Source organism: Bolinopsis microptera, chromosome 9 (genome assembly GCF_026151205.1).
Source record: "Bolinopsis microptera isolate Bmic1 chromosome 9, MBARI_Bmic_1.0, whole genome shotgun sequence".
In the NCBI taxonomy this organism is placed as follows: Eukaryota; Metazoa; Ctenophora; class Tentaculata; order Lobata; family Bolinopsidae; genus Bolinopsis; species Bolinopsis microptera.
The window spans coordinates 8220730-8248334 of record NC_087080.1 but is presented as its reverse complement, the minus strand read 5'-3'; the positions used below and the strand labels follow the sequence as shown (position 1 = coordinate 8248334).

At 37.3% G+C, this 27605-nt stretch overlaps 8 protein-coding genes across 9 annotated transcripts in view; 5 read left to right on the top strand and 3 right to left on the bottom strand.

Moving 5' to 3' along the window:
• Positions 1 to 305, bottom strand: part of LOC134821471 (proline-rich transmembrane protein 2-like) — a 90378-nt gene extending 90073 nt beyond the window's left edge. The window contains exon 1 of the mRNA XM_063832222.1: positions 280 to 305. The gene's annotated coding sequence lies outside the window, so the exon portion shown is untranslated. The remainder of the gene's footprint in view (positions 1 to 279) is intronic.
• The window catches only part of LOC134821469 (glutaryl-CoA dehydrogenase, mitochondrial-like), a 101897-nt gene extending 75247 nt beyond the window's left edge, over positions 1 to 26650 (top strand). Inside the window, exons 2-11 of the mRNA XM_063832221.1 lie at positions 17788 to 17992; positions 18150 to 18342; positions 18494 to 18602; positions 18813 to 18942; positions 20828 to 20910; positions 21185 to 21315; positions 21461 to 21690; positions 22057 to 22145; positions 25798 to 25869; positions 26047 to 26650. Of these exons, the coding sequence (XP_063688291.1) occupies positions 17796 to 17992; positions 18150 to 18342; positions 18494 to 18602; positions 18813 to 18942; positions 20828 to 20910; positions 21185 to 21315; positions 21461 to 21690; positions 22057 to 22145; positions 25798 to 25869; positions 26047 to 26111 (1299 nt within the window). The 5' untranslated portion in view covers positions 17788 to 17795 and the 3' untranslated portion in view covers positions 26112 to 26650. The remainder of the gene's footprint in view (positions 1 to 17787; positions 17993 to 18149; positions 18343 to 18493; positions 18603 to 18812; positions 18943 to 20827; positions 20911 to 21184; positions 21316 to 21460; positions 21691 to 22056; positions 22146 to 25797; positions 25870 to 26046) is intronic.
• The window catches only part of LOC134820849 (vasculin-like protein 1), a 632099-nt gene that overhangs the window by 458637 nt on the left and 145857 nt on the right, over positions 1 to 27605 (bottom strand). The window lies entirely within an intron of this gene.
• LOC134820702 (UBX domain-containing protein 7-like) lies at positions 941 to 4960 on the top strand. The gene is made up of 5 exons (XM_063831231.1): positions 941 to 1303; positions 1518 to 1627; positions 1775 to 1878; positions 2044 to 2274; positions 2414 to 4960. Exons 1-5 carry the CDS (start codon positions 955 to 957, stop codon positions 2901 to 2903), a joined length of 1284 nt encoding a protein of 427 aa, XP_063687301.1. The 5' UTR covers positions 941 to 954; the 3' UTR covers positions 2904 to 4960.
• Positions 5259 to 8876, top strand: LOC134820701 (UBX domain-containing protein 7-like). Of its 2 annotated transcripts, none has more exons than XM_063831230.1 (8): positions 5259 to 5632; positions 6036 to 6141; positions 6331 to 6396; positions 6702 to 6840; positions 7077 to 7322; positions 7494 to 7597; positions 7728 to 7860; positions 8024 to 8876. In XM_063831230.1, the coding sequence occupies exons 4-8, from the start codon at positions 6712 to 6714 to the stop codon at positions 8285 to 8287; spliced, it is 876 nt and encodes a 291-aa protein (XP_063687300.1). In that variant the 5' UTR covers positions 5259 to 5632; positions 6036 to 6141; positions 6331 to 6396; positions 6702 to 6711; the 3' UTR covers positions 8288 to 8876. The 2 variants fall into 2 exon arrangements, with proteins under 2 accessions (XP_063687300.1, XP_063687299.1); XM_063831229.1 differs by having other exon boundaries at positions 5374 to 5692.
• On the top strand, positions 8401 to 12829 carry LOC134821369 (uncharacterized). Its single transcript, XM_063832112.1, has 7 exons — positions 8401 to 8460; positions 10437 to 10563; positions 11010 to 11118; positions 11286 to 11397; positions 11571 to 11822; positions 11968 to 12168; positions 12470 to 12829. The coding sequence occupies exons 1-7, from the start codon at positions 8401 to 8403 to the stop codon at positions 12686 to 12688; spliced, it is 1080 nt and encodes a 359-aa protein (XP_063688182.1). The 3' UTR covers positions 12689 to 12829.
• LOC134821368 (N(6)-adenine-specific methyltransferase METTL4-like) lies at positions 15370 to 16893 on the top strand. The gene has a single exon (XM_063832111.1). It carries the CDS (start codon positions 15436 to 15438, stop codon positions 16891 to 16893), a length of 1458 nt encoding a protein of 485 aa, XP_063688181.1. The 5' UTR covers positions 15370 to 15435.
• Positions 19101 to 20558, bottom strand: LOC134820938 (uncharacterized). The gene is made up of 2 exons (XM_063831605.1): positions 20320 to 20558; positions 19101 to 20160 (listed from the first exon to the last, which is right to left on the bottom strand). Exons 1-2 carry the CDS (start codon positions 20486 to 20488, stop codon positions 19136 to 19138), a joined length of 1194 nt encoding a protein of 397 aa, XP_063687675.1. The 5' UTR covers positions 20489 to 20558; the 3' UTR covers positions 19101 to 19135.

The following is a 27605-nucleotide window of genomic DNA, read 5'->3' as shown; positions in this document are numbered from 1 at the left end:
AGGGTCATGTATGCGACATCCATGTCCAGTGGACAACGCAACACGGTGAGCTGTACACTGGGCACGCGCGCGTAATAATAGAGCTCAAACAGGTATCAAACTGATCTTAACATATACGTACTACTGCTCTTTAATTTTTCGCTCGAAATTAAGCACTAAGCAAATGCCAAAATGTCTTACCAGTCCCTACCGAACTCAGTACTTTAGATTTGTTTGGAGAGGCGAATCACACAGTTTAGGCTCTTGAAATCTTCGATATAAAAATCATCTTGAGAGAACCTCCTCAAATTATTTGTTATATAGTAATGTTGAAAGTATTGAAACAGTACTTGTATTAACAGTATTAAAACTCAGTACTTGCCACATTGAATGGTTACCAGTTACCAGGCGACCATGGGAACTAGGGGGCTGCAGCCCCCTGGCCCCCCTGGCTATGTGCCTGATTATTAGTAACAAGTGATATTTACAGGGTTCAAAATGATGTACAATTTAATGTAAAACAGCATAGTATACTATAATATAATACTATGTTTGCAGTACTATTTCATAATATTGATGTACTGAAGGGTTATCCTAAAAATATTCTTGATCTGTTGGCAGGACCCATCATTTAAACTCAATCACAGGTTCCGAACTTCAAAAAATGTAACTATTAAATTATTCAATGTAATCATGATATTATCAAAAATATCCCCTTATATGATTTCAGCCTATCCACCTTTTTTAATACCAATTTCCGTTCCCAAAAACGAAACCCCGATTCACATGTTACTTTATGATTTTCAAAAATGGCTTTATTTTAAACCTTTTATTTCAATTTATTATTTACTGTAAAATTACATGTTTCAGGTGTTGGTGTGTTTCAGATTATGCAAAATGTATATTTTCCTTAAGTGAAGCAAAATTATCATAATCCTCACCAAATCTCATAAATAGGAAGTAAAGAGACTACCTATGTCTGACGATGCTATAAAGCAATTTGTGGGCGTGACAGGCAGCTCTGTTGAAGATGCTATAAAATACCTCTCAATATGTGACAACAATGTAAGTTTGGCTGTGGAATGTTTTGTTGATCAGCAACCACATTCCAATGGTTCCAGTGCAAATGGAGGTAGCAGTTCTCTGCTCGAAGAGGAGGAAGTTCGTGCTCCTATACCATCCAGGACAGACAGATTAGTTGAGGAACATGTGCGTGTTGGTAGAGTTAGTAAGCAACCTGCCAATGCATTTGATGCAGCTCCTGGTCAGAGAGATTTCTCAACGGCACTCTATGCAAACCCACTTGCTAAAAGAAAACTAAACGGTGGGTTCTTAATTCGTTTGGGGAATTTCCACTTTAATATTGGAATATAAATGAATTAGTATCATATTCAATACCAGTTACTTTTATAGATGATATGAGCTACGTGACTCACTCTTATTGTCAGATGTGAAACACAATTTTAGACTATTTTTAGCATTTTTGCCAATTTAATATTATCTAAATTTATTCGTCTCACGAATTTCACTCTTCTCAGGATTGGCTGCTCTATTTAAACCCCCTTCTGACATAACATTTGTTGGGACTCTTGAAAGTGCTAAATTGAGGGGCAAACGTCTCAAGAAGTGGCTTCTTGTAAATATACAGGTGGGTTCATTTTATTATTATATTTGTTTTCAATAAAATAAAACCAGGGTTCTTATATAATATTATGAACATGACTTTGTTTAATATTTAAAAGTGGACATTGTCTCATGTTTATGATCGATTCAAATTAAAATATTTTTTTCTCAGGACATAACTGATTTTCAATGTCAAGTTTTAAATCGTGATCTGTGGAGTAAGCCAGAAGTTAGAAGCATGATTGACCAACATTTTGTCTTCTGGCAAATTTACAGGTTAAGAATTGTCACAACACTGATTTGTTTTATCTCCTTAATGCACATCATCATTATCGATTTTGCTGCAGAGCACATTGATTATAGCTTATATGGTTAACATGTTGAAACTTGAATGTATGTGAATTTCACAGTATAGTAACCTGACAACACCTTCCACCCCAGAGATTCAATGGAAGGTGAACACTTTCTCCGGTTTTACAACTGTCTCTCGTCTCCCTTTATCGGTGTTATAGATCCAGGGACAGGTGAGCTGATGAGACATTGGACCTTTCTCACAAAGGAGGAGTTTCTCAATGAGATGACCTTGTTTTTGTCAGATAACTATTCTGCTCTCCTCTCCCCAGTGATGAGCTCGCCTCCTCCTTCAAAACGACCCTGTAACAGCAGAACTAGGTTTGTTGTATTTATTAAATCTGTTTTAAAGTTAAGTGTAATAGCTTAGTTACAGTATCAAATACTAAGTTATATTCATACACGTGCAGCTGTGAAGTCAGTAGTGAAATCAGAATATTTTAAAATATACCCCTCCCAGAGGCATACTGCACGACATCACAGACTCCGCAATGAACGGTTACTCCAGCAGCGCTCACCCCAGCAGCTCCCTCTCAACCAACGAGGAAGTGATGAGGAGCAGATCACCGTCCCCTACTCCTGGTCCCTCATCAGCAGCCAGTTCGTCACGTGACACAGCAGAACCACCCTCAACCTCACAACCCAGAATAGTCAACGGGGAAATCATCAGTCCCGTTCGGAAACCCAGTTCTAATAAACACAAAGCTACTGTGATAGACCCCAGTATGATTAGCATAACATTCCGGCTCCCTGATGGATCACGTGACTATTTAAGTGTTGGGAGATCGTCCCGGTGCAGGGATCTGTACCAGTGGTTGTCAGGGAAACGGTTTAGTGATCACGTGATATGGACGCAGTTTCCTAAAGATGTTATCCCGAATGATGGGAGTAGTTTGATAGGTTGTTTGGGATGTAGTAGAGTAATGTTGTATGTCGAGGAGAAGGATTGAGTTATTTTGAGTGTGCAAGTTTTTAATGATCTGCATGGATATATTGTCGTTTTAAAATTATATTTTCATATCTCTGATCGTGAAGTTTAATTGAAGTTAAATTGCAGCGGAAAATTTGGAATATAATGTACAAATTTCAATACTTGAATAAATTTGATGTATAAAATTTCAAGAAGCTCTTTGTGATTGGATGTATTACTTTTAAAATGATATTCAACCGCATCAGGAATAAAATTTAAAAAGCTTGCTAATACAATATTGTACTTTGAATTGTTCTTAAATAATTACGACAATTGTGACGGAAACAGATTACTCTGTAAGGTTTCATTGATAGACTAGCAGACTAGAAGTAATACTGTTATTAGTTTCCCAATCATCTGAATGTGATATCAATCCAGTAATTTCTTGAAAAATCTATTCTTTAAATATTCGATGATATTAGTGCCTGTATTAACAATCTTAATTATTTAGGTTTAATGTGTTTACGTTAACTGCAGCTGTGGCGTTTCTTAATTTATCCGAATTTTCTGTCAAAAGACGTAACGACTACAGCTCCAGGCACTGCAGAGAAAAGGAATTATCGGTCGAAGAAGTTGGAAGACATAATTATGAATCTCTAGTCGATCTGGAGACTTGGTCAAAGGAATCTGGTAATCCCGTACCGAAGTCTTGTCAAAGTCCTTTTGCTTATCCTCCAAAATCCCTGCCAGTAAGTTTGAAGTTAGATAGATGGGCAGATCAAAGCCATATTCGTTTCCGTGATACAAATTTTTATCACTCACCCGATTTTGAAGTCGAACTTCCTCCAAAAGAAATACCAGAATTCATTCCTGAACTTTTCTCTATTGGAAAGATTTTATCTTGGGCGATGAGAGAGCAAGTCGATTTGGGACACGTAGACATGTTCATATTAAGTTGTGCCTTGCGTGATATGGCTTCAATTGCAACTTTAAGTCGATGGGAAGGTAATTGGGAATATGCAGTATTTTGCTACAAAGGAAAGATATTTATCGACAGAACTGTTGATGGCAGCGAAAGATACTGGGAAGATGGATTGAATGATCCTCTAAGTTATGACCATAGGAAATTGCTACGCGAACCGCCTAGTAAACCCTTGTTTCGAGAAACAACAGACTCAGAATATGAACATACACGAAGTACATACACAGAATATGAACATATCGGCTACATTGTCCCATATTTCGATTATTCTGATACTCTGAAAAAGGAGTGGGCACCGTTACAGTACGGAAAAAAGTTTGAGGATGTATTAAGAAGTGGGGGACCTGGAAACCCTCTTTACAACGGTATAGATGAGAGGTTGAGAATGGCAAAATGCAACAAGCTTATAACCCTCAATGGTCACAAAGTAATGACTGCTACTAGACTAAGCTGCCAAGAGCCAAAAGGACCAATAGACAAGCCGGAGAACATGGTAGAGATGAAGATAATGGTTCATAAATCGGAAGAAAAATTTGCTAGATTTAAGGCGTTAAGTTTATGGATACATTGTGCTGTGGTCGGCATTGATTCTGTGTATTGTGGATTTCGTTCCAAAGATGGACAATTGATTGATATCAAGAAGTATACCATGACCGAATTAGCAGAACTAGGTAAGGACTATTGGTCTCCCAATGAAATCCTTGTATTTTTGGACACAGTCTTGTCTTGGCTAAAGGAGAAGCTCAACAAAGATACGGTCCGAAATAAGAAAGGAGACGATTGGCTTAAAGATGAGTTGAGTCGTGATGATGGAGCATCGTTCACCTTGAGCTACTCAGGGAATGAGCGCATTAGATTGGTAAAGGGTGATCATCCAGAGTTGAAGAAGATAGTTACGGAAAGATACAACCACGTCGTGCACCAAAATGTTGTGACTGATTGTTCTGAAGATGTTCCTGATAATTGGGATGATTCAGACTAGTAGTCAGGCTTTTTTAGTATCCTATTGTGTTGATTTTTGTGAATTGCAAATCCATTTCAATTTTTAAACTCAATCATTTTATAAATACTTGTACAACATTTTAAATTCTATAATGATTCATCAGTAATTTTTATCACTTGCTTTTTTATTGTTGATCGTTGACAAACATACAATATACTTATTATACATAGATCTGGTCATAAACTTCAAATCGGTGAGATTTAATCATTAAACATTATGAAATATCTATTGTCACCTTGGAATATGTATGCAGTGCAGTATTAAAAACATGTTTTCACTTAAAATATTGCCATGAACGATATTTAAAGGATAATGCTTGTATGCTTCATCATAATTTGCTTCAAGGTCCCCTCCCATTTCTCATTCTCACTGTAGTAAATCTCAGCAAAATGAGTGAATGAATAAAAGCTGTGCAGATGGGACTTTGATTGATGTAATAAAATACTCAATGGAGGAATTGGCTGACATTGCCAAAGAATATTGGAATCCTAATGAGATACTAACATTTTTGGATACTGTTTTAAGCTGGCTGAAGCAAAAACTGAACAAAAAAGCTACACGAACAAGACATGGTGAGGAGTGGTTGAGAGCAAAGATTTTAGCAGAAGAGGCCCCTGCATTCACTTTGAGCTGTGATGGTCATGGCTACATCAAATTATCAAGGGTGATTACTGTAAAGTATGATCATCTTGTTAAGTGTAGAAAAACAGCTGGCACTTCTAATGATGACGACGAGTCTGATGATGAAGCTGTTCCGGATGCATGGGATGATTCTGATTAGGAAGTAAGAAACGTTGACTCAGGTCATTGCATGCGATTATCATGTACTGTAGCATGAATTCAGGTTTTTTGTATTTAAGTTGTTACTATATTTCTTAAAGCCGAATTGTTCTGTTAATAAATCTTGGTTGTACCAATAATTTTAAAGTTTTTCTTTTTTCTGGTATTCATACACATTTTAAGCTTAACTCTTTCTAATCTTTTTATATTTTTTTCATTAAGAAATAATTTAGTAACCTTTTTTTCTACATTTTTTGTTTGTTGACAACTCATTTGTTTGTGGATTTAACGTTTTAATAACATTTCATTAGATGGAAGTACCATTTTACTATAGTATAATGTTATGATATTGATAATGATAATTGAATACATTAGTGAATAAAACTTAACAAGAAACTATTCAACAGCTTTTAAACAAAATGCCTGTCAACAACTGGTTGTTCCACTGGCAAGTACTGGCATATTTTACTGAGTACGGATGAAGATGACTGGCTGGAATGATCTTTGTAAAATGTAAGTACGTATGCGATTAAAAATTTATTGCTTTTAAACCGGTACAAAATTATAACATAAATGCCAAAATCTAGATATCTAATCAAATTTGGTAGTTCCATTTATCACTAAGACACAGATTAGTTATTTGTTATTTGATAGCGTAGCTAAATTTGTATTTTAATTGTGTCCATCAAATCAATTATTCAGGTATTATAACCCGACCAACCCACCAATGACGGCCAAGACAGCATCTTAACGATTCTCAAATTACCTGTAAGTTGATTGAGTGTCTTCTTCATCCATTTTATAATTGTTTGGTTGTACTTTAGTTTTTATTCATCCAGCTGTGATTAGAATTCTGCTTTGGCTTGTTAACCATCCCAAGGTTTTCTTATAATATTATGCTCGACCTAGAATTATCAGACGTTGATCCTAGAATTATCAGACGTTGATCCGCGCTAGAACGAACTAATAAATCCTCAGTTTAGTAACGATCAGTATCACATTATTGTCCACATTTACATTCTAAATTACCAATCAGTGTATCTTTTTATCACTGAGAATTTCTACTTCCCAAGATCACGTGGTATGGACGCGGATTTGTTAGAAGATTTCGTGGAGCTGACGGGTAGTACCATGGCAGAGGCTATGAAGTACATGAAACTCTGTGATGATGATCTCAACGCAGCTGTGGGATGCTACTTCGATCCAGCTGTTGTAAGTTGATTGCAATTTTTTCTAAATCTCATTGATGATTTAGTGATGAATCCCCTTACCCTAGTCTAGCAAATTGAAAATAATTAATAGTTATATAATTGGTATAAAATACCCTATTATCCCTCACAAACTCCACAATCACTATTGAGTCCTGGGAGTCCTTTACAAAAGAACATGAAATATTTAACATAAAATTTAAAATAGTAATCAGTTGAGTGATAAGCACTCCCCTGCAGGGTAGAGGATCAGGTATGATGGGAGAGAACGAGGAAGCAGTCCGAGCTCCCATAGCTGCCTTCACCGACCAAATTAACGAGCAAGTAGGAGTAGGACGCATGGGTAAACGACCTTCTATTGTGTTTGAAGACGGAGATTTGGGAGCGCTCTTCAAGGCTCCTACTGATCTATCGTTTGTGGGTACGCTGGAGACAGCTAAGATTAAGGGACGAAACAGGAAGAAGTGGCTGCTTGTTAACGTCCAGGTAAAAACTAAAACTTCATTGGGAAGATAGTTTAAATCTAACTTAAAATTATGCGATCGTTTCAGAAAAAGTAAAAGAATAAACAGTTTTTAGATCAGGTAGTCATGAAGTCATGAAACAGGTCCTGAACCGTCTCCGTTTCAATTAATATTATAAGTTCAATGTTGCCAGGACAAAGATGTGTTCCAGTCTCAGCTGCTAAACAGGGACCTGTGGTGTCTGGAGGATGTTAGAGATGTTATTGAGCGACATTTCGTCTTCTGGCAGATATTCAGGTACTGTACTTAGTGCTGAATCTACTTTTAAAGCGACTTTAGTATTGTAATGTAAACAGGAAATCTCTTAAAAATTGTATTATAAAACGCATGTCATTTTAGTATTATGTTAATCCCTCTTTCTTCACAGAGACAACCTGGAAGGAGAACATTTTGTAAAGTTCTACAAGTTCACAGAGTTTCCCTGTATATGCATTATCGATCCCAACACTGGTGAAATGCTGAAACAGTGGGGCTTTATGAGTCACGTGGATTTCATGAAGGTGAGTTTCTGGGTAATTTGTTTTTTTGTTTGACGTGATAATTGTGCTGCATTTTTGGTAGTTTATTGAAATCGTAAAAGCATTTTACAAGTGTACCTATTATATATCAAAGTATTAACATTATGTTTAACATAATTTTTCATATTACCAAACATTTTGTCAGGAAATGCACGAATTCACCCTGCACTACAGATTCGAGTCTGGTGGGAGACGAAAGAGTTTTGATTTCTACGGCTTGAGCAGAGTAGACTTCATGAGCCGTGACAAACCCAGCGCTGTCCCGGTACTGGAGCCTACGCCTGAACCACTCCCAACCCCCTCTCCTCCACCATCTCCAGAACCCGAATCTGAGCCCGAACCTGCTCCTGAACCTGCTCTGGCTATACCGATGTTCCTGCAGACGTACAACCTGGAACTGTGCACGTGACTTTCCGTCTACCGGACGGTGCGCGGCACATTGGCGTCTTCCAACAAGATGGAGGATGCAGTGAGCTGTACCGGTGGTTAGCGATCTACGCGAGGATGGAGAATCATAACGTAATGACTGCTTTCCCTCGTGTGTTAGTGACAGATGATGAGGATATCAGCGTGAAGAGTGTGGTGGGTGGTGGGGCTAGAGCCATGCTCATTGTGGCTGAGAAAGAAGATTAACAAGGTTGCGTCAAAGAACAGATTTTGAACGCATTATAGTTAATTTTTTCGGGATCATCAGCCCAAGGGACAGGTTTTCTTAATGATTGTTTTGGAGGTGGAAGAATTGAGGTTTATTCGACTTTAATTTTAATTGAGTTTGAAATCAGCTGTGACAATGGATTTCTAAATTTTTAATCGGTGGAACTGAATATTCTAATATTATTATTTTTAAGCTGATTTATGTGCCCGCAACCTGTACGGTCAGTGAAAAAATAATAATTTTTTTGTTAAGTTTTTGGCAATCTTTGTATATAATAAGCTGTCTTTCTAAGTGCTAGTTTACAACAATTAATGTACCTTACTTAAAAATGAATAACCAATCATACGCTGCGTTTAATTGATTAAATGCCTAATTACAACTATATTATATAAACCTAATTGTATTATAATCACCACGAGTGATCGCTTAGCAACTACGTACCGTGCTTCAAACCTCATTGCCCAACATTGAGCCAGTTCTACAGTTTTACCCATCATCATAATATACCTGTTGGTGAGATTGGAGTCGGTATAATATCCGGACAAGTATTTGGTTCCGTGCCCTTCCTGGATCCTTGATTCTAGCTGTTGCAACAGTTACACTCTTCTCTTATCAGTAGTTTTATCTCCTTGTATTTACTGAAGTTCAAATGTTGTCTAGTACAGCTCAGTTTGTTCTAGACGAAACGAGAAACTACGTCTACATCTGTAATAATGTGTACTATTATTGTGATGTACAGTGTACACCATCTTGAAAATAGTAGCATGTTAATTTTCAGTTCTGGAACAACTGGAGAGTGTCTAATCCTCTAATCAAGCCACACGACTATTATATTATGTATTATGGAATGTTTGGAATGTTTGAAGTGAGCCCCATCTCCACCGTTCTGAAGTCAGATATTGATACGGATAATTTCATTGTTTACACAATCAAGCCCCTAGTTTAATAAGTGGCCCAATAAACGTGCATGTAATTAGACAAGTGATCAGTGTTTATCCACTCAGCTTACTTTTGATTGTCACGTGCAATAATTGTCAGACTTTAGAGTTTGGTTGAACATACATCAGTTGTTTATTCAATGGCCACGTTTCTTATTATATTATCTGTTACTTATATATTTCCTGTCGAGCAAACCTTTCTGTCTTTTTCCTGAGCATTTCTTTCGTTTCACATTGAAATGTAATGTAAATCATTTCTTTTTTTGTAGCTTCTGAAAGTTTACCGTACTTCCCTGATTTATCAATTGAACCGTTTAACTCTTGAATATTATTTAGTTGGATAACAAATTCAATTAGTTTCTCAACTCACGCATAAATATTCGAACACTTCAACGCGAACGCTTTGGTGCTTGATCGATGCATTACAGAAAAAAGAAGTTTCTCTGCTTGATCTAGATTACTTAGATACTATTCGTGTATAGACTATTGGAGTAGAACATGGTACCATATAAGCCACTACTACGAAAGACTAACCGTTAGGGCAACGGAAAAAAGGAACCGGAAAAGATTTATCACTTGGGCTACAGTTAGACAATGTTACCAGAGGAACAATCATTGTTTGAGAGTGAGTAAAAACGGGTAAAGAAGAAAATTTTGAATAGTTAAATAAGTACCAAATCTTAGCTGCACTAAGACTATTCATCGCTTCACTTATAGGTGCATATATAGGGCACGATGTAATTGCTATGACCAGTTTACTGGTCAACTGGTGTTTTGGTGTCCCTAATTTTGTTTACACTCGGTCACTTGTCAAGGCATGTAAGGTCATTCGGCGAATTTTCTTTAAAATAAAATGATGTATTTGTGTAGCAATTTGAAAGTTTATCGATGAATTTAAAAAAAGGAAATTTCACTAATCTATAATTACCCCTCTACATTACAGAGGTAATTCCCCTTCATTGTAGATAATGGTTAACTCTTACAACGACAATAACATATTTTGGAAAAACGACGTTGTTACCTTAACCGGATATATTATAAAGTTTGTGGAGAACCACATTGATGGGCCAATCTTAAAGGAGTTTCATCAAGGTAGGTTACTGGTTACTGGTTACGGGTTACTGGTTACTAGCTACTGCTTACTGGTTACTGGTTACTGGTTACTGGTTACTTGTTACTGGTTACTCGTTACTTGTTACTTGTTACTGGTTACTTGTTACTTGTTACTTGTTACTGGTTACTGGTTACTAGCTACTGCTTACTGGTTACTGGTTACTTGTTATTGGTTACTGGTTACTGGTTACTGGTTACTGGTTACTAGCTACTGCTTACTGGTTACTGGTTACTGGTTACTTGTTACTGGTTACTGGTTACTGGTTACTTGTTACTGGTTACTGGTTACAATAGCGACTAGGGCGATTTGTTACTGTTAAGAAGATATCATGTTGTCTGCAGTTATGTGTAAAATGATATATAATGATGTTTCTCTCGAAAATCCAGACAAATTGAAGGAAATTTGAATACCTCTTTTATTTCAGGAAACGATCAGATAAATTATGGCTATACAGATAAAGGATTGGGACTGAGTAATTCTAAAGATAAGATTAATTTTAGTGAGCTTGGTACTCAGCTGGCATACATCTACAGGTTATTATGTCAATACTTGAAACAGCTATTCGATCTGTCAACCGAGCTCATTTTTGCAGCTGATAAGAATATTCTTAACATTTGATTCTCACATTATCAGCCTAATACTTGCAAGCCCCTAATTAAAGTATTAACATCATCCCTTCTCCTCATTAACATTCCTCCAGGTTTTTCGCTAGTCACGTGTTGATAATGGGAGAGTTACTGTTGTCCTCGTCTGGTTGGGCGGGTATCCGCTACTCTCCTTCTAAACCGCCCCTTACACAGAACTTGGGAGAGGTTTGTCTTTCGCCTTTCGGTGTCGGAGCTGAAGCATTTAAGTTCCCTTCTGTCTACAAATTATAAGCATTTCAGTGTGCGTTCTGCCCGTGTTAATTTGTTTATCGCAGTTCTCAGCCACTAAATTTAATCACATTTTATTGAATTTGATTAAATTTGAATTAAACTCCCAGATGAACAGGTTTATCGACAGTATAAGTTCCCAACACGTGGCAGTCACGTGTTTTGGGGGAGGGCCAGTATCTGAAGTAGCTGCACTGACCGCCTGGTTGAGAACTGAGGGTATCTACGAGCCCCTACTGTTCAACATAGTTGATAAGTACTCGGCGTGGAGTTGCGTGGCGGCGGAGGTGGCGCGGTTCTGTAATGTTGAGCTTCACTACAAGGAACTGGATTTCTTGACGACGCAGATTGATGACCTCTTGGTAAGTTGAAGTTTTAAATCAACTTCATTTCATGGCTGAGTTTCGAATTATGACACTTATCTGACACTTTTGTTAATTTTATAAAATATCGATATCAGATAATATTGATTTTTCCCTAAACTAAATCTGTTAATCTAATTCCCAGCCGTACGTTTCTACAATGGACATAGTATGCATGTCCAAGTTCCTTAGCGCACTGACAGCGCACCGCGAGGCTGCCACAAGAAGTCTGCGCTACGTGCTACAGAACATGCGAGCTGGTGCGATACTGGTGTATGTTGACAACAGTGGCGGGGGAACTACTCAGTGGTTGTCTGCCGAGGCTGCCAAGGCTGATTTTAACGAGGTGAGCTATATCTTGCTTAGCAATAACAGGAAATAGACATTGAGGCCGTGTAATGTACCATGACTCAACTTCCTGTGAAATATCTCGCTTAGTGTACTTTATATCTCGCTGGCGCTGGCTATAATGATAGGTAGTAGGTACCTAGGATTTAGGTTCTAAAATCATTGTCATCTTGGCATCTAAAACTCCCTTAAACTAAAAATCTCAGGTATTTACATTATTTACAATATTTCCCTCAGGTATTCACATTATTTACAATATTTCCCTCAGGTATTCACATTATTTACAATATTTCCCTCAGGTATTCACAGTGCCCCATTACCCTGCTAGACTAAGTCCAGCTATCCTGGCACCCAACGAGAGAAGATCACTATTCAACGTAAAGGCAACAAGTACGCTCAATGTAGCGTTTAAAGTGTTTCTGAAGAAAGGCAGAGGTTATTCGCCTGGTTTTACAGGGACGTCTTACTGCAGGAGCAAGTTTTATCATCGAATTGGGGACTCCTGTACCTCTTGCTAAAAAGATTAGAGAACTATAACTGTGTCCACTGCGCCGCATCATGTCTTTAATCGTCAGAAGTCTAATATGTAATTTGAATGGGGCTTTAACCCTGCAAGCTGTTTCAGCGTTTTTAACATTTCTAACATTTTTAATTATTTATAATTACGGGTAAACCGCCCCTAAAACGTCACCTGTTTTTTGGGCCCAGATTGCCGAGTTAGGGCTTAATTTACAGGGTTCTGAAGTGTCTAGGAATAATATTTAAACCTTTTTCTAGCCTGCCAGGAAGATTTGGAAATTTGAAAATAAAATCAGGTACAATTTTTTTGACGTTGAAATGGAGTCACTTTTAAAACACCACCCCTAAAATGTCAACTCTATATGTGTGATAATCACAAAATGTACAGGAGGCCTGATTTATCTTTTGTCACTAGTACTATTTGTTTTGTCTTATTAAAATATTAAGCTACTTGAAAACATTCACTCACTAAAGGAAGTACCTCAAAACCGTAATCACCCCCTAAAATGTCACGTGCACCACCCCTAAAACGTCAGCTAAAACAGGTTGTGTAGCACTCAGAATGTTGCTCAATTATTAATTTTAACCACTTCTGGGACAAATATAACCTATTTCTGAGAGGAGTCGACCAGAATTTCTCTCTCTGTTGAAAAAAAATTGTGGAATTTAGTCAATTTACTTTTTGTGACATTTTGGGGACTTTTTTTTGAATACCCAGAACTTACGGCAAAACAGTAACTCAGTCAACAAAATTTACACCTGTAGTTAGATTATCTAGTTATAAACTAACAATTGGCACAAAAGAAATGGATTCAATGTGATTTTAACCTTGTGCAAATTGCATGTTTTAATTGCATTTTTTGGGATTTTTAACATCATCCTGCATTTTGGCAATTTTAGTGACCTGTAGTTAACTAATCCAACCCAGTAATCGATCTGACCTTCTCTATAGACTAGATTTGACTGCTTTTAGCAAAATTGAATGTCAAAAACTACGGTTTTTGGTACTTACTAGTTTATGGTAAACCTATGATATGCCCCCTAAAATGTCATTTTTTTCTCCCCTAAAATGTCAAATTTGTATTTTGTTCGCATGGTGTGCGATAATAGCTCTTGTTTTGGAACTTGTTAATTATTAACATCAACTATTAACGAAAGGTGAGTATGCATTGCATCTTAGGAAAAGCCTGAGTAATTTGATCAGGTTAAAATGACATTTTAGGGGGGATAATTAGACATTTTAGGGGATGTTTATTGCAATTAATAAAATAAAACTAATTCCTTGAGCTGCCAAAGCTTTCTAATATTACCATTAGATGCTAAATATGATGTTTAATAGGCTGGTACCTCCATTTTATGGTGCTTGTAGTCTCAATGCCAGAATCAGATAAAATGACATTTTAGGGGGCGGCCAGGTGACATTTTAGGGGAGGGTAGTAATATTGAGTAATGTATAACTTTCCATATCTCCAGTCATATGTACAAAGTTGCTAAAATATGTAAATATCACTATCCTAGACCAAAACCGAGTTAATATTAATGAATTCCAGAGTTATAAAATTGTGCACTTTTTTTCAAAAGTAAAAAATTCGTACAAAGTGAAAAAAATGCCCTTATGGCATCATTTAGATTCAATTTCAGGATGTGGCAGGGTCTGAATGATATTTTTTTATGTTTAGGAGTTACAAATGATTAGGTAAGATACTTTCTAAGAAGATGGGATCCAATCAATCAAGAGTGGCGTTTTAGGGGTGGGAGACATTTTAGGGGCGGTTTACCCGTAATATAATATCACAAATTTTGCTATCATTCAGATATTAATTAATTTTATCGTTCGTGTTATTTTTACAAAGTTATGGTTTTAATAGAAAGGGAACTAAATTTTATAAATTACTTTAAATACTAGAAATTTATTTTCCGGGTTTCTAATTAATTATTAAGCTAATTTAATTATTGAAATAATATTATGTTGTCTGCTGTACTCTTCTTCTCTTCGCAGTATGCATTTTAACAGGAATTGAAGATACGTGCTTAAAAACCAATCGTTTCAAAGTTTTTAATATAGATTTTCTTCATTTTTTTATCCTCATACCCGGCCTAGGGTGCTTATAATTTATATGAATAAATTGAAATAAAGGATAGTTAAATATAATTTTATGTTACTATGAATTATCCATTTTTATTTTTCAATGAACTATAATAATTATATTAATATAATAACATAATGAATATTCGGGGATTTCATGGTTATTTTGAATCATTTAATAAATATGGGAACATTTTAAATTTCACACTTTTTATACATTTTAAACGTTTCATTATATATCACCACGTACGAAGTGGCTCAAATTTCATTGAATTTAATTATAATGAGCAGCATTTCACCTAATGACGTAATGTTAATTATCATTATATATATCAATAAATTTGTTTTGTGACTGCAATAGGTATTATGATACTGCCTATTGCATTTGTAGTGATCTTATTCTTTTATTTAGTATGATCAAAACATTATTCTAGAAATTCATTTGTGTAATTAATCATCAGCTAAAATAAAATCAGCTAAATAAAACTTGTATACTTTAATTCTAGCTCAAATCTCTTGTTCAGTCTACATACTTGGATTTTAACTGCTTTCATTTGACCAAAAACTAAAAAACCGTTCGCTCTGAACTTTCTCCTTTAACGTTTAATATTATGCTCCTCAAACTTCTGGACACTAAATCATTGTTTCAGTACCTATTAGATGTCAGTCGTTTTCAAAGCTGAAGGATTCATTCTATTAGACCACGGACAGACCCTAACAGCACCAAGAGTTTGGAAAAATGGGGACAGTTCTTTATTACACCCTGTACCGGGACTATTCTACCAGCCAAAACAGTACTTCAAAACTAAGGCAGATTCAGAAAAATGTAATCTTCGGGATCTTTTCACACATTTAGGGTATCCGTACAGTAGTGGTGCTGATATCCTGACTGATGAGAATACTTCTAACAGTCTGCCGGATCATACTTGTAAAAAGAGAAAAACATTTCCGCAAGTTTACAAAACATGGAATTGGTTGGAACCTGGGGCTGTTCCTTCTTTTAAAAACTCTACCCTTGCTAAACAGTGTACAGAAATAATAGGTACTGATATTCTTCCTTTTCCGGTGCAGCTTAATAAATCTTTGTCGCAGAAAGTTATCTCTTCTAACAATGGCACCATGGCTGCTGACATCCATCTTAAATCTTCCGGAATATTCAACAAATACGTCAGTAATTCTTCAGCCAGGACCATCATCGTCAAATGTGTAGACAACTCTTACATAATACCTCCTAACTCCTCCTTCCTCATGTCCGATATCTCTCACGTGAATTCTCTCCTCACATTTGCTCCTTCATCAAAGTTTCACTTCATAGTCATGGATCCACCATGGTCGAACAAATCAGTAAAGAGAAGTAAACACTACACCATGCTCTCCACTCAAACTAACCCTCATTCTACCCCTCATTCTACCCCTCAAACTACCCCTCATTCTACCCCTCACTCTTCCTGTCAGTTTACCAAACACAGAGCATATGAAGATGTAGGGTACATGTTTGATAAGATAGATGTGAAGAGTCTACTACATGATAAAGGTATGATCGGAATGTGGGTAACAAACAACACCGCCCACGTGCAACATGTTTTGAAGGTGCTGTTTCCGAGGTGGAACTTGGAGCTGATAACAGTTTGTTTCTGGCTAAAGGTCACCAGCAGCGGGGTACCTGTTGTGCCCTTTATCAGTCCTCATAAGAAACCATATGAGCTGCTCCTTGTGGGAAAGGCAAGTTTTGAATTAGACTCTGTTGGTCCGACATCAGAAGATGTTGAGAATCTGGTATCTTTTCCTTATAGTCAGTTGGATGGTTCAAGTGATCCGAGTAAGTCCCAAGATCAAGATTCTGTAAAAAGTACTTCACAAAAATGTAAAGTAAAGAAAGTAATCCTAGCCAGCATTCCTTGTGTACAACATTCAAGGAAACCTCCCCTTGGATTTCTGTACTCTGAGCTGAACAAGACTAATAGTATACACGAGCTTAAAGAGGATAAAAGTGGAGAGGGTCCTCATTTCTTGGAACTGTTTGCGAGAAGTTTGAATAGTGGGTGGGTGTCCTGGGGTAACGAAGCCTTGCTCTTCCAAAATTCTTCTTTCTTCGAGCTACAAAGCACAGACGGCTAGATCACGTTGCTTCATTTAAACTTCAATCATGTATGTTTCAGTATTTCAATACTGCTCTTGCTTTAACATTAGGAACGTGTATATAATTTTGTAACTAGCAAAGTTCAGATATCGAGTTTTTCTATTGTATACTTGTATAATGTATAGATGATAGATCAAATTAATATAATAATATATTATTATTATCATGTGTGCTCACCACGAAACTAATTTTAGGTCATGCCAAAACAGATCAGAGAAGTAAAGGATTTCCTCCTGAAAACCAGGAAGAAGGATGCCAAATCAGTTACGATAATGAGGTTGAAAAACAAAACAAAGTTCAAGGTTCAAACTAGCAACTATCTTTGGACGCTCTGTGTTGAGGATAAAGAAAAAGCTGATAAGGTGAAACAGTCACTACCACCAGGACTTCCTATTAAAGAAATAAAATAGAAGGCTTTGTTGTGGGATCCTTTATTTATTGAAATTTGATCTGCAACGGAGGAGGATTTTAGTTACAGTCGTATTTAATCACTTTTGTAGCTCTTGACTTTGGTCAGGGTTGACATTATAGTTTGCTTCCCATTTTCCCATAATTCTCAGATTTTAAAAAACTAAACAGGATATCCACGTAACTTTGATCTGAATTCGTTGATGGCTTTGACGACTCTGAATTTTTGATATTTTTTATTTATTCAGCATCTTGTTTCATTCTTGGTATTGATTCGTAATTATAAATGTTAAAGGCACTTACTTGCCTATCAAAATGTATCCATTAAATGTCAACCGTTATCGTGTGACCACCAATTATTATTATATTATGCTCCTATGAAAATTTAATTTGCTTATGATTTACTTCAAATGTCACTGTTTCAAAGACCTAATTAAAAACCTAACCAAACCACCGTAAAATAGGGTCTGTAATGGCACAGCAACTAGTTAAGAGGGTCACCACGCACCCCACCCTTAGCCGGGGGACATTCCGACTGCTCACCATAGCAACCGCTCCAGCACCCTCTGAAGAGAAGGTTGAGAGGTACAAGTCACCTTATCTCATTTTTAACAAGGATGATCCTCTTAACTTGGACAGCTTGCTTACTGAGGAGGAGAAGATGATCAGGTATGTTCTGACTTTGTAACATTGGAGACAGACTCGACTATCTTAGAATTTTAAATCTCTGAGCACCTTGCCGTTTTGGCCTGTTTAAAAATCACATTTTCCATTTAAAAGTTTAAAGATGAATTTAGTAACGCTTGAACTGTAACACTTGACTCAGGGACCAGATGTATGAGTACAGTCAGGACCGTCTCATGTCACGTGTTACCCAAGAGTTCCGTAACGAAACATTCGACAAGAACTTCTTCAAGGAGTTGGGAGAGTTGGGGGTTCTGGGGCCCACTATTCAGGGGTACGGGTGTGCGGGGACTAGCTCTGTTGCTTACGGGCTTATCACTAGAGAGATCGAGAGAGTGAGTCATTCCTTACATATGTTATTTGACATTCCTTCAACTCGTTCTTTTATCATACTTTACTTTTTTTGTCTTTTCAAATTCGTTGATTTGATCGTTTTATTCTCTAAATATATTCGCACAGTGCTCTCACTCTCTATTTTCTAACCAGGTGGACAGTGGATACAGAAGTGCCATGAGTGTTCAGAGTTCCCTGGTTATGTGGCCTATTTACGCGTACGGTACTGAGCAACAGAAGGACAAGTACATACCAAAACTAGGTACTCATTATGGGTTTATTTTAAATATCAGTACATATTAAATAAAGAATGGTAGTTTTGAACGTTTGATTTAAATTACATTTTTCAATTTATGGCCCTTCTACTCGGCTAACCTTCTCACTTAATCAAAATGATCCGATGTATGAAACTGCGTGGCCAAAAATCCTCTGCTGCTGTAAAAGTAATCGCTAACCATCCCATCCCCTGCAGCTTCCGGAGAGTTTATTGGAGCATTTGGTCTAACAGAGCCCAACCACGGATCAGATCCTGCCAGCATGGAAACTACTGCAGTGTACGATAGTGGCACTGGGGAGTACGTTATGAACGGCACCAAAACTTGGTTAGTTTTAGTAGTTATCTGGGCCATTCCCTTAAAGATCACCTTTTTGAATGACAAAACTTATTCTTTTTAGCACTTATCTTTTATTTCGTTTTCTGCCTTTCCCAAGGTACAATTTAGGAAAATTGCTCGTTATCGACAAATAGAAAGACAATATCAGTTTAAATCATGTTTATCAAGTTTGAATGAAAATCTAAGAAGTCATCTTGCTGATAATCTCCTGAATAAATGACTCTCTAAGCTTCATCATGGAGCACCCCACAACACCTCTCTTAGTAGTCGCCAAGTTGAACCCGTTCAGCTTGACAAACGTGTTGCCAGGTATGAGCTTGTTAACTGCATACTGCGCCACATGTTTCCTCCCCGGGTAGTCGCACCGTGCTGATATCGTACCTCCCATTGCAACCTTCCCTAGCGACTCCTCCTCGCTGGAATCCTTGTGTTTAACCCTGATGTCAGTTTCGACTGAGGCGGATGCTAGAATAGTGTTGCCAGCAGCGAACCCTACTCTTAGCGACTTGCTGTTTGTCATGCGGAGGTTAACATCGTCCTTACCAGCCGTGTTCTCTCCGTACAGTAGAGATATGACGTTGAGAGAGGTAGACAGTTTACCTGGGGGGAGGAATATTTTGGAGAGTTTCCCCGCCACTTCCTCTCTAGTTTGTAAACACACGTCCTGGTGCATTGAAGTGAACCCGGAGATGGTCACATTCTCTTCTTTCCCTACCTGTACAGACAGATCTATGGTAGCTGGTGTTATCTCTATACCTACCACCTCCACACTTGCAGCTCCCCCTTCTCCTGATATCTTGGTGGGCATGTCACGTATCAGGTTGTTGGTGATGTTTATCATGTACGTGTCCACTAACCCACACAGTATATCACGTACTGTGCTTTCAATGGTGGGTTTCAGGATGGGAGCCAGCCAGTTTACTGAGGACTTCTGGAGGTCCAGGTCCATTGTGGTGTAGTTAGCGGTACAGCTGGTCATGTTCAGGGTGTTGTTTTCTGCCACGCTGATGTCAAGGTGCAGAGAACCGGCTATGTCAAGGGTAAGGTTACCATATGTTGTCCAGAAGGTGTAAGCTTCGTAGCTGCCGGAGACACTTGCGGTGGCGTTGTTAAGGGAGAGGGATATGGAGCCGTTTTGGAGGGAGCCGGAGCTTTTACCTAGGTCTATCTCGTTCATTACTAGGTTGTGTATCTTGTACATTGTTCCTGAAGATAAGTGTTGTTTGTAGTGTAGTAAAAGTGGGATTATCTAAATCAGCTGATGGTTTTTTTTTCCTTCATTCATTAGATATGAAATGGTGATAAAAGGGAAAATTTCACTAGTACTGCTAAATATTTTAAGAGTTCCATCAAACAATGTCTTACCTTCAGCACCAGGGAGTTCCCTGCCAACAAGTGTCGCTCCGTACCCCTCCACAAAAACCTTATCTACCACTTCAGCCACATAGTTTAAATACTTCCCATTTATTGAGAGCTTCACGTTCTCTGAGCTTCCCAAATCAAGGCTTAGAATTAAAACGAGAAACAAAATCATGACTGAATCAGCGGAACTTTTACGAAATTTAGACCCTGATTTTTGAAAGACGCTGCGAAACAGCTGCTGTTGGAGTGATATAATTAAATTTGATTTAATTGTTCAATTGTTTGAATCGAGTTATAGCGTTGAAATAAAATCTAATTTAGATTTTTAATTTTATTATCTTTATATCCTCCCTTAAAAAGCTAGGTTCTATGTGATGTCGACTGTCGGGTTTCACAGAGTATTTTTCAATAAGATAAAAAATATAATGGTTGATGAGGAAAGAATACTGTGTAATAAATAGTTTTATCTTTATAATACTCTCTAATTTATCGTGTATTAATCAATTTTCAGGATCAGCAACTCCCCAATAGCTGACGTGTTTGTAGTCTGGGCTCAGTGCGAAGGAAGGATTAAGGGCTTCATTGTTGAGAGAGGTTAGTTACTAGTTACTATAGTTACTAATATAGTTACTATAGTTACCATCAGTAATTATCAGTTATTATTGTTAGAAAATAATGTGATTCTGCGTGTATATATGTCTTGTTATAATTTAAATTTAATTATAATACACTTGAACAGCTTACCCTTGCATTGGTTATCAGATAGAACCATCTCTTGTCGTACATTCATTCTTCAGTGAGTTGATAGCAAAGAAATTTGAGGTATTGTAAAAGATTAAAATTACATCAGTTAACATCTTTCTCGTAGATATGGCTGGGTTGACGACACCTAAGATTGAGGGCAAGTTTTCACTGCGAGCCAGTGTTACGGGCCAGATAGCTATGGACGATGTCAGAGTGCCTGCTGCTAATCTTCTGCCTAAAATTGACGGATTAGGGGTAAGGAAATGTGCCCGATTTCAATTTTCGTCATCATCTCCACTATTTTATTATGTTCCTTCCTGAAATCTTATAAAACTCATGATAATTCTAATTTCTAAACTAACGTAAATAACTAACTAAAGTTTGAAGTTTCTTAACCCAGGGTCCATTCGGTTGTTTGAACAATGCGAGATACGGAATAGCCTGGGGAACTATGGGAGCAGCTGAAGCCTGTTTTGACGTGGCCCTGCAGTACTCTCTGGACAGGTGCCAGTTCGGAAAACCACTGGCTAAGAACCAGTTGATTCAGAAGAAGTTTACAGATATGTCTACTGATATTGCACTGGGTCTACAGGGATGTTTGCAGCTTGGCCGACTCAAAGATCAGAACATGTGAGTAATCAGATATAATCGTGCAGTTTTTTATCGTTATAAAGGATATTCAATGTATTATCTGCATTCTATATCACTTTCGACAGTGTTCAAATTGATAAATTATGATAACCGAAAGAATGAAGTCTGGAGGGTGATATTTAAAACATATAAGTGATGCGAAAGGATTTTATTAGCAGGAGCTTTCAAAATACTTGTGTAAATCGTCTTCAGCTAGGATGAAGTCCTTTTCTTCCTTTCATTCTTATTTAACGTAATCTAAAATATTTTCCGCCGTGCATGTTTTCCTACCAACCACCAACTGAATCCTGTTCATGTTTCATTTCTATTGCTTCGTTCTTAAATAACAGTGTATCTGTATCACAGGGCTGCCCCAGAAATGATATCGATGATGAAGCGTAACAATTGTGGAAACGCTCTGGACATCGCCAGAAAATGTCGAGATATCTTAGGAGGTAAATTCGGAGACTGATCGTATAGTTTCGCTTATGAGATACCTTCATAGTTAAATTCTGTTCTAAACTGGTTTATTTATCGTAGAGCATTTTAACACAATGCATTAGATTTATCCGTGAAGTCACGTGGTTAAGTCATAGAAATTTAAATATACGTAAACGTAGCGCGCGGGTAAGAAATTGTATCGAAGGTGTCTTCAATTTCGCGCACAATGCCCTGCGCGCGTGCGCACGTACGTACGGTACTATTAAGTCCGTGCGCGCGTACGTAACTCTACAATAATTGGTAGTTGAATCGGCCGATATAGTTACTCCAGTAGCAGGGAGGAGTTGAGTATGCACTTCGATGTATAGAGTTTTTTGCTGCTGAATCGGGTGAAATAGGTCATTGGTAACTCAAAAAATCGAGGGCCGCATGTTGTGTCGCTAGTCCCAACCCTGTGGAGCCACGCCCATATTTCATATCAGGTGCGTATATGGGAAATGTGTATCTCAGCTTCTGAAGGTCTTAGAGACTCAAAATTGAGTTTAAAATGACCGCAATGCACATGTTTATATTGGTACTGTAAAGGTTATGAAGGCCCAAAATGCTTATTTTTGGGAGAAATCAAAAAACCAATTTTCACTTGGGCGCGAGTAAAAATTCGACTCTTAGAAATTGAGTGAAAATCGAGTAAGCAGTTCAGTGTCTACAACATTTCTAAACACAGGGTCCTCTGTTAGGTCATTCTAAATCAGAATTGATAAAGTAATCAAATTCTATTAGTAGTTTCAACCCTGTGGAGCCACGCCCATATTTCATATTATGTGCAAATATGGGACATTTGTATCTCAGCTTCTGAAGGTCTTACTCTTAGAGACTCAAAGGTGGGCTTAAAATGACCGCAATGTACATGTTTATATTGGTACTATGAGGGTCATGAAGGCCCAGAATGCTTATATTTTGGAAAAATTCAGTAAAACCGATTTTCACTTGGGCGTGAGTAAAAATCGACTCTTAGAAGTTAAGTGAAATCGAGTATGAAGTTCAGTGTCTGCAACGTTTCTAAACACAGGATCCTTTGTAAGGTCATTCTGAATCAGAATTGATAAGGTACGCAAATTCTATTATTAGTTTTAACCCTAGGGTGCAAAACTCCTAAATTACCACCAGGCGCAAATATATATAATGACTTTTCTATCTCGGCTTCTGAATGTTGTAGGGGCCTCTCTTTGAGCTCAAACTAACTACGGTGGCCACATTTATATACCAACTGTAAAGAACCGTAGGGTCTATTATACTCTATAGTGCTTAGTTTTTAAAAACTCATTAAAAACTGTTTTAACCTTCATGCATCATAAAGTAGTAACATCAAACATGTACTTAATTACGGTATCTCTGGCTAAAAAAGTTTTATAGACATTTGCAGCACAGTAAAACGTTCAACATGAACACATTCGGATAACATTTATGGAGCAGCACATACCACCTGACTTTAATTTTGGTATAACTGCGAAAATACTCAGTTTCAGAAGCTCCTTCCAGCTATCTTAGGCTGCCTTCAGCTCCCTTTCTGGGGCTCTCTCCAGTACTGTTTGGCTATTATGGCTAATCAACTTGAATCCAACCTCATGTAGCAGAATCTACTTCTATAGCTACCTTCTGCTAACTCCATGTCAACTCTACCCAGCTACCACCACCAGTACGTTATAATTTTAGATCTTTCTAGCAACCTCTGATATGAGTGCTATCTTTGCTGCATCCAACAATTTCCAGCTCATTAAGGAAGAGGAAATTTGCTGTTTCTAGCAACCTCTAAACACCAGAATAAAATGTTGCTGATGGTTGCTAGACAGGGCAAGAAGTAGCCCAATAGCTTAAGCTAAGGTTGCTAGGAATAGCAGAAGTTGGAGGAACCTTGGTGGTAGCTAAATAGAGGTAGCCGAAGTAGGTGAAAACAGCTGGAATTGGTGGTTTCTGCCATCTGGTGGTATAGTAGCTGGATAGATGTAAAGGTAGCACTCATATCAGAGGTTGCTAGAAAGATCTAAAATTATAACGTACTGGTGGTGGTAGCTGGGTAGAGTTGACATGGAGTTAGCAGAAGGAAGCTATAGAAGTAGATTCTGCTACATGAGGTTGGATTCAAGTTGATTAGCCATAATAGCCAAGCAGTACTGGAGAGAGCCCCAGAAAGGGAGCTCAAGGCAGCCTAAGATAGCTGGAAGGAGCTTCTGAAACTGAGTATTTTCGCAGTTATACCAAAATTAAAGTCAGGTGGTATGTGCTGCTCCATAAATGTTATCCGAATGTGTTCATGTTGAACGTTTTACTGTGCTGCAAATGTCTATAAAACTTTTTTAGCCAGAGATACCGTAATTAAGTACATGTTTGATGTTACTACTTTATGATGCATGAAGGTTAAAACAGTTTTTAATGAGTTTTTAAAAACTTATCACTATAGAGTATATAAATGTGGCCATCGTAGTTAGTTTGAGCTCAAAGAGAGGCCCTTACAACGTTCAGAACTTCAGAAGCCGAGATAGAAAAGTCATTATATATTTGCGCCTGGTGGTAATTTAGGAGTTTTGCACCCTAGGGTTAAAACTAATAATAGAATTTGCGTACCTTATCAATTCTGATTCAGAATGACCTTACAAAGGATCCTGTGTTTAGAAACGTTGCAGACACTGAACTTCATACTCGATTTCACTTAACTTCTAAGAGTCGATTTTTACTCACGCCCAAGTGAAAATCGGTTTTACTGAATTTTTCCAAAATATAAGCATTCTGGGCCTTCATGACCCTCATAGTACCAATATAAACATGTACATTGCGGTCATTTTAAGCCCACCTTTGAGTCTCTAAGAGTAAGACCTTCAGAAGCTGAGATACAAATGTCCCATATTTGCACATAATATGAAATATGGGCGTGGCTCCACAGGGTTGAAACTACTAATAGAATTTGATTACTTTATCAATTCTGATTTAGAATGACCTAACAGAGGACCCTGTGTTTAGAAATGTTGTAGACACTGAACTGCTTACTCGATTTTCACTCAATTTCTAAGAGTCGATTTTTTACTCGCGCCCAAGTGAAAATTGGTTTTTTTGATTTTTTCCCAAAAATAAGCATTTTGGGCCTTCATGACCTTCATAGTACCAATATAAACATGTGCATTGCGGTCATTTTAAACTCAATTTTGAGTCTCTAAGACCTTCAGAAGCTGAGATACATATTTCCCATATACGCACCTGATATGAAATATGGGCGTGGCTCCACAGGGTTAGGACTAGCGACACAACATGCGGCCCTCGATTTTTTGAGTTACCAATGACCTATTTAACCCGATTCAGCAGCAAAAAACTCTATACATCGAAGTGCACACTCAACTCCTCCCTGCTACTGGAGTAAGTTGGATAGAGATGCTTTCCAAAATACATTGCCATTTTGGGTCTTGGGACAGTCGTGTTTTGGGAGAAAAATGGTGGAAATGTGCTCTCAGAGTCTTCTTATAGTTATTATTTACATCGGCACTGAGGCTTGAGAGGACGGTCCTAACAATGAACAGTAATTACATAGGTAACAGTACATGTCAGTGATGCTTTTTTAGCATTGTCTGCTCTTATCCACATTGCATAGTATTCTATTTTTATCACGTCATTATCCAGGTAACGGAATATCAGACGAATACCACATTATCAGACATGTTCTGAACCTCGAATCAGTCAACACTTATGAAGGTTTGTTTTTATCCTCTGTTGAAAATCTTCTGCCTGATTGAGGACAGAGCTTTTGGTCGATGATGACTTCTGTCCATTTATTGGGGAGATGAAAATAGTTTATTCCCTTTGTAGACTAGGTTAATTATTCGCTAAATGTTCAACATTTACCATGGTAATAACAAATTCCATCCTCAGGTACACACGACATCCACGCGCTGATAGTTGGCCGTGCCATAACCGGACTTCAGTCATTCTTCTAAACGCAAAGATATGAGACATGACCCTCAATTATTGTGTTAAAACTCACCACGATACTGAATATCTTGTGTCGTTATTAGAGAGATATAAATATTTCAAAATAAATGGAGAGTATAGTTATCAGATTATCATACTATACTGATGTAAAACAGAAGACAATTTAGCTCTTGGGCTTGAATTATGAGAAGCAAAATTAAACAGAATGTAGCTTACTTTGAAAAGTGACCCTTTTTGGTTTTTAGGTTCATACTGAACAACATTTGAATCGGAAATTGTCGTATAAAGGATTGTTATATTTTTATTTAACGTTTGTTTCAATAGAAAGTGAGCTTTTGCAAAAAAAATCTGTAATCTAGGGAAGAGTTCCAAATAAATTACTTATTTTATTGATAATAGATATCCAAGATTTATTGGTTGCTCTTGCAAAAGCGTATGATCCATTAATTCCCATTTACTTCTTTTCTAGTGGTACTTATAACATCGATTTTAATCAGTGAAAGATGTTCGTTCAAGATTATTTATTGTTCCTATGCTATGGTTATTTGTAATGTACATTTTTTCGGCGATTTTAGAAATATAATGTAAATATTAAATTCCCTACTGATGTAGTCACAAACGAAAGGACGAATCAACAAGGCGGTCGACTGTTCTGGTTTTACTGATCGTCTTACCTGATCGTTGTCCAACTTACGACCTAATATAGAGGCGAATTGCAGATCTGACTAAGGAATAGATTCGTCTTTTCACTAATGGCAGCATCATATTATCTTATCTATCAAATGCAAAATTGCTTCAACTCATTTCGCGAGTTTTCGCTTTTCACAATTCGCCAAATAAATTTCGGTTGTCAGAGAAATCCCTGATGCACGTAGTATAATTGAACGTAGCACGACAATCTGATGCGATTGTTTTTCTTCCATCAAACGCATGAAATTAATCAAACTGCAGTGTCTACAATAAGGGCCAAGAGTTGGCACAACTTTTTTTCTCTGATTTTGATTAGTTCGGTACCAATTGCTCAAAAGCTGTTTAGAAATGTGAATAACAATTATATAAACTGCATATTATGGAAGCATGGGTCACCTGGCTTCAGACCTTCTGAACAGTGAACATGCTAGGTTAATTATAGATACCAAAAATGTCATTCCTTCAAGTTTAATTATTCCAGGACCCGAGTTAACTTGAACCAAGTTATTATAATTCATTAAAATTTAAGTTGAATTGGCTACAACTACAAGCAAATAAAATATCAGTTTGTAAAATTCAAGTCTGGCATTTCTTTGAAGTCTTTAAATAAAGAAGTCAATATAATTTATATGATGAAGCCTAATTAAACTATGTCAATAATTTCAATTAAATGGAGAATATTGTGAGACCTGTAGGTCAATCTATTAAAACATCAAGTTACTCAATTTAAATTGTAAATCAACGTCTGGGTTTCTGGTTAAAATTAATGCGCATAAAAACATGCTGCAGTTGATTTAAAAAAGGTAACG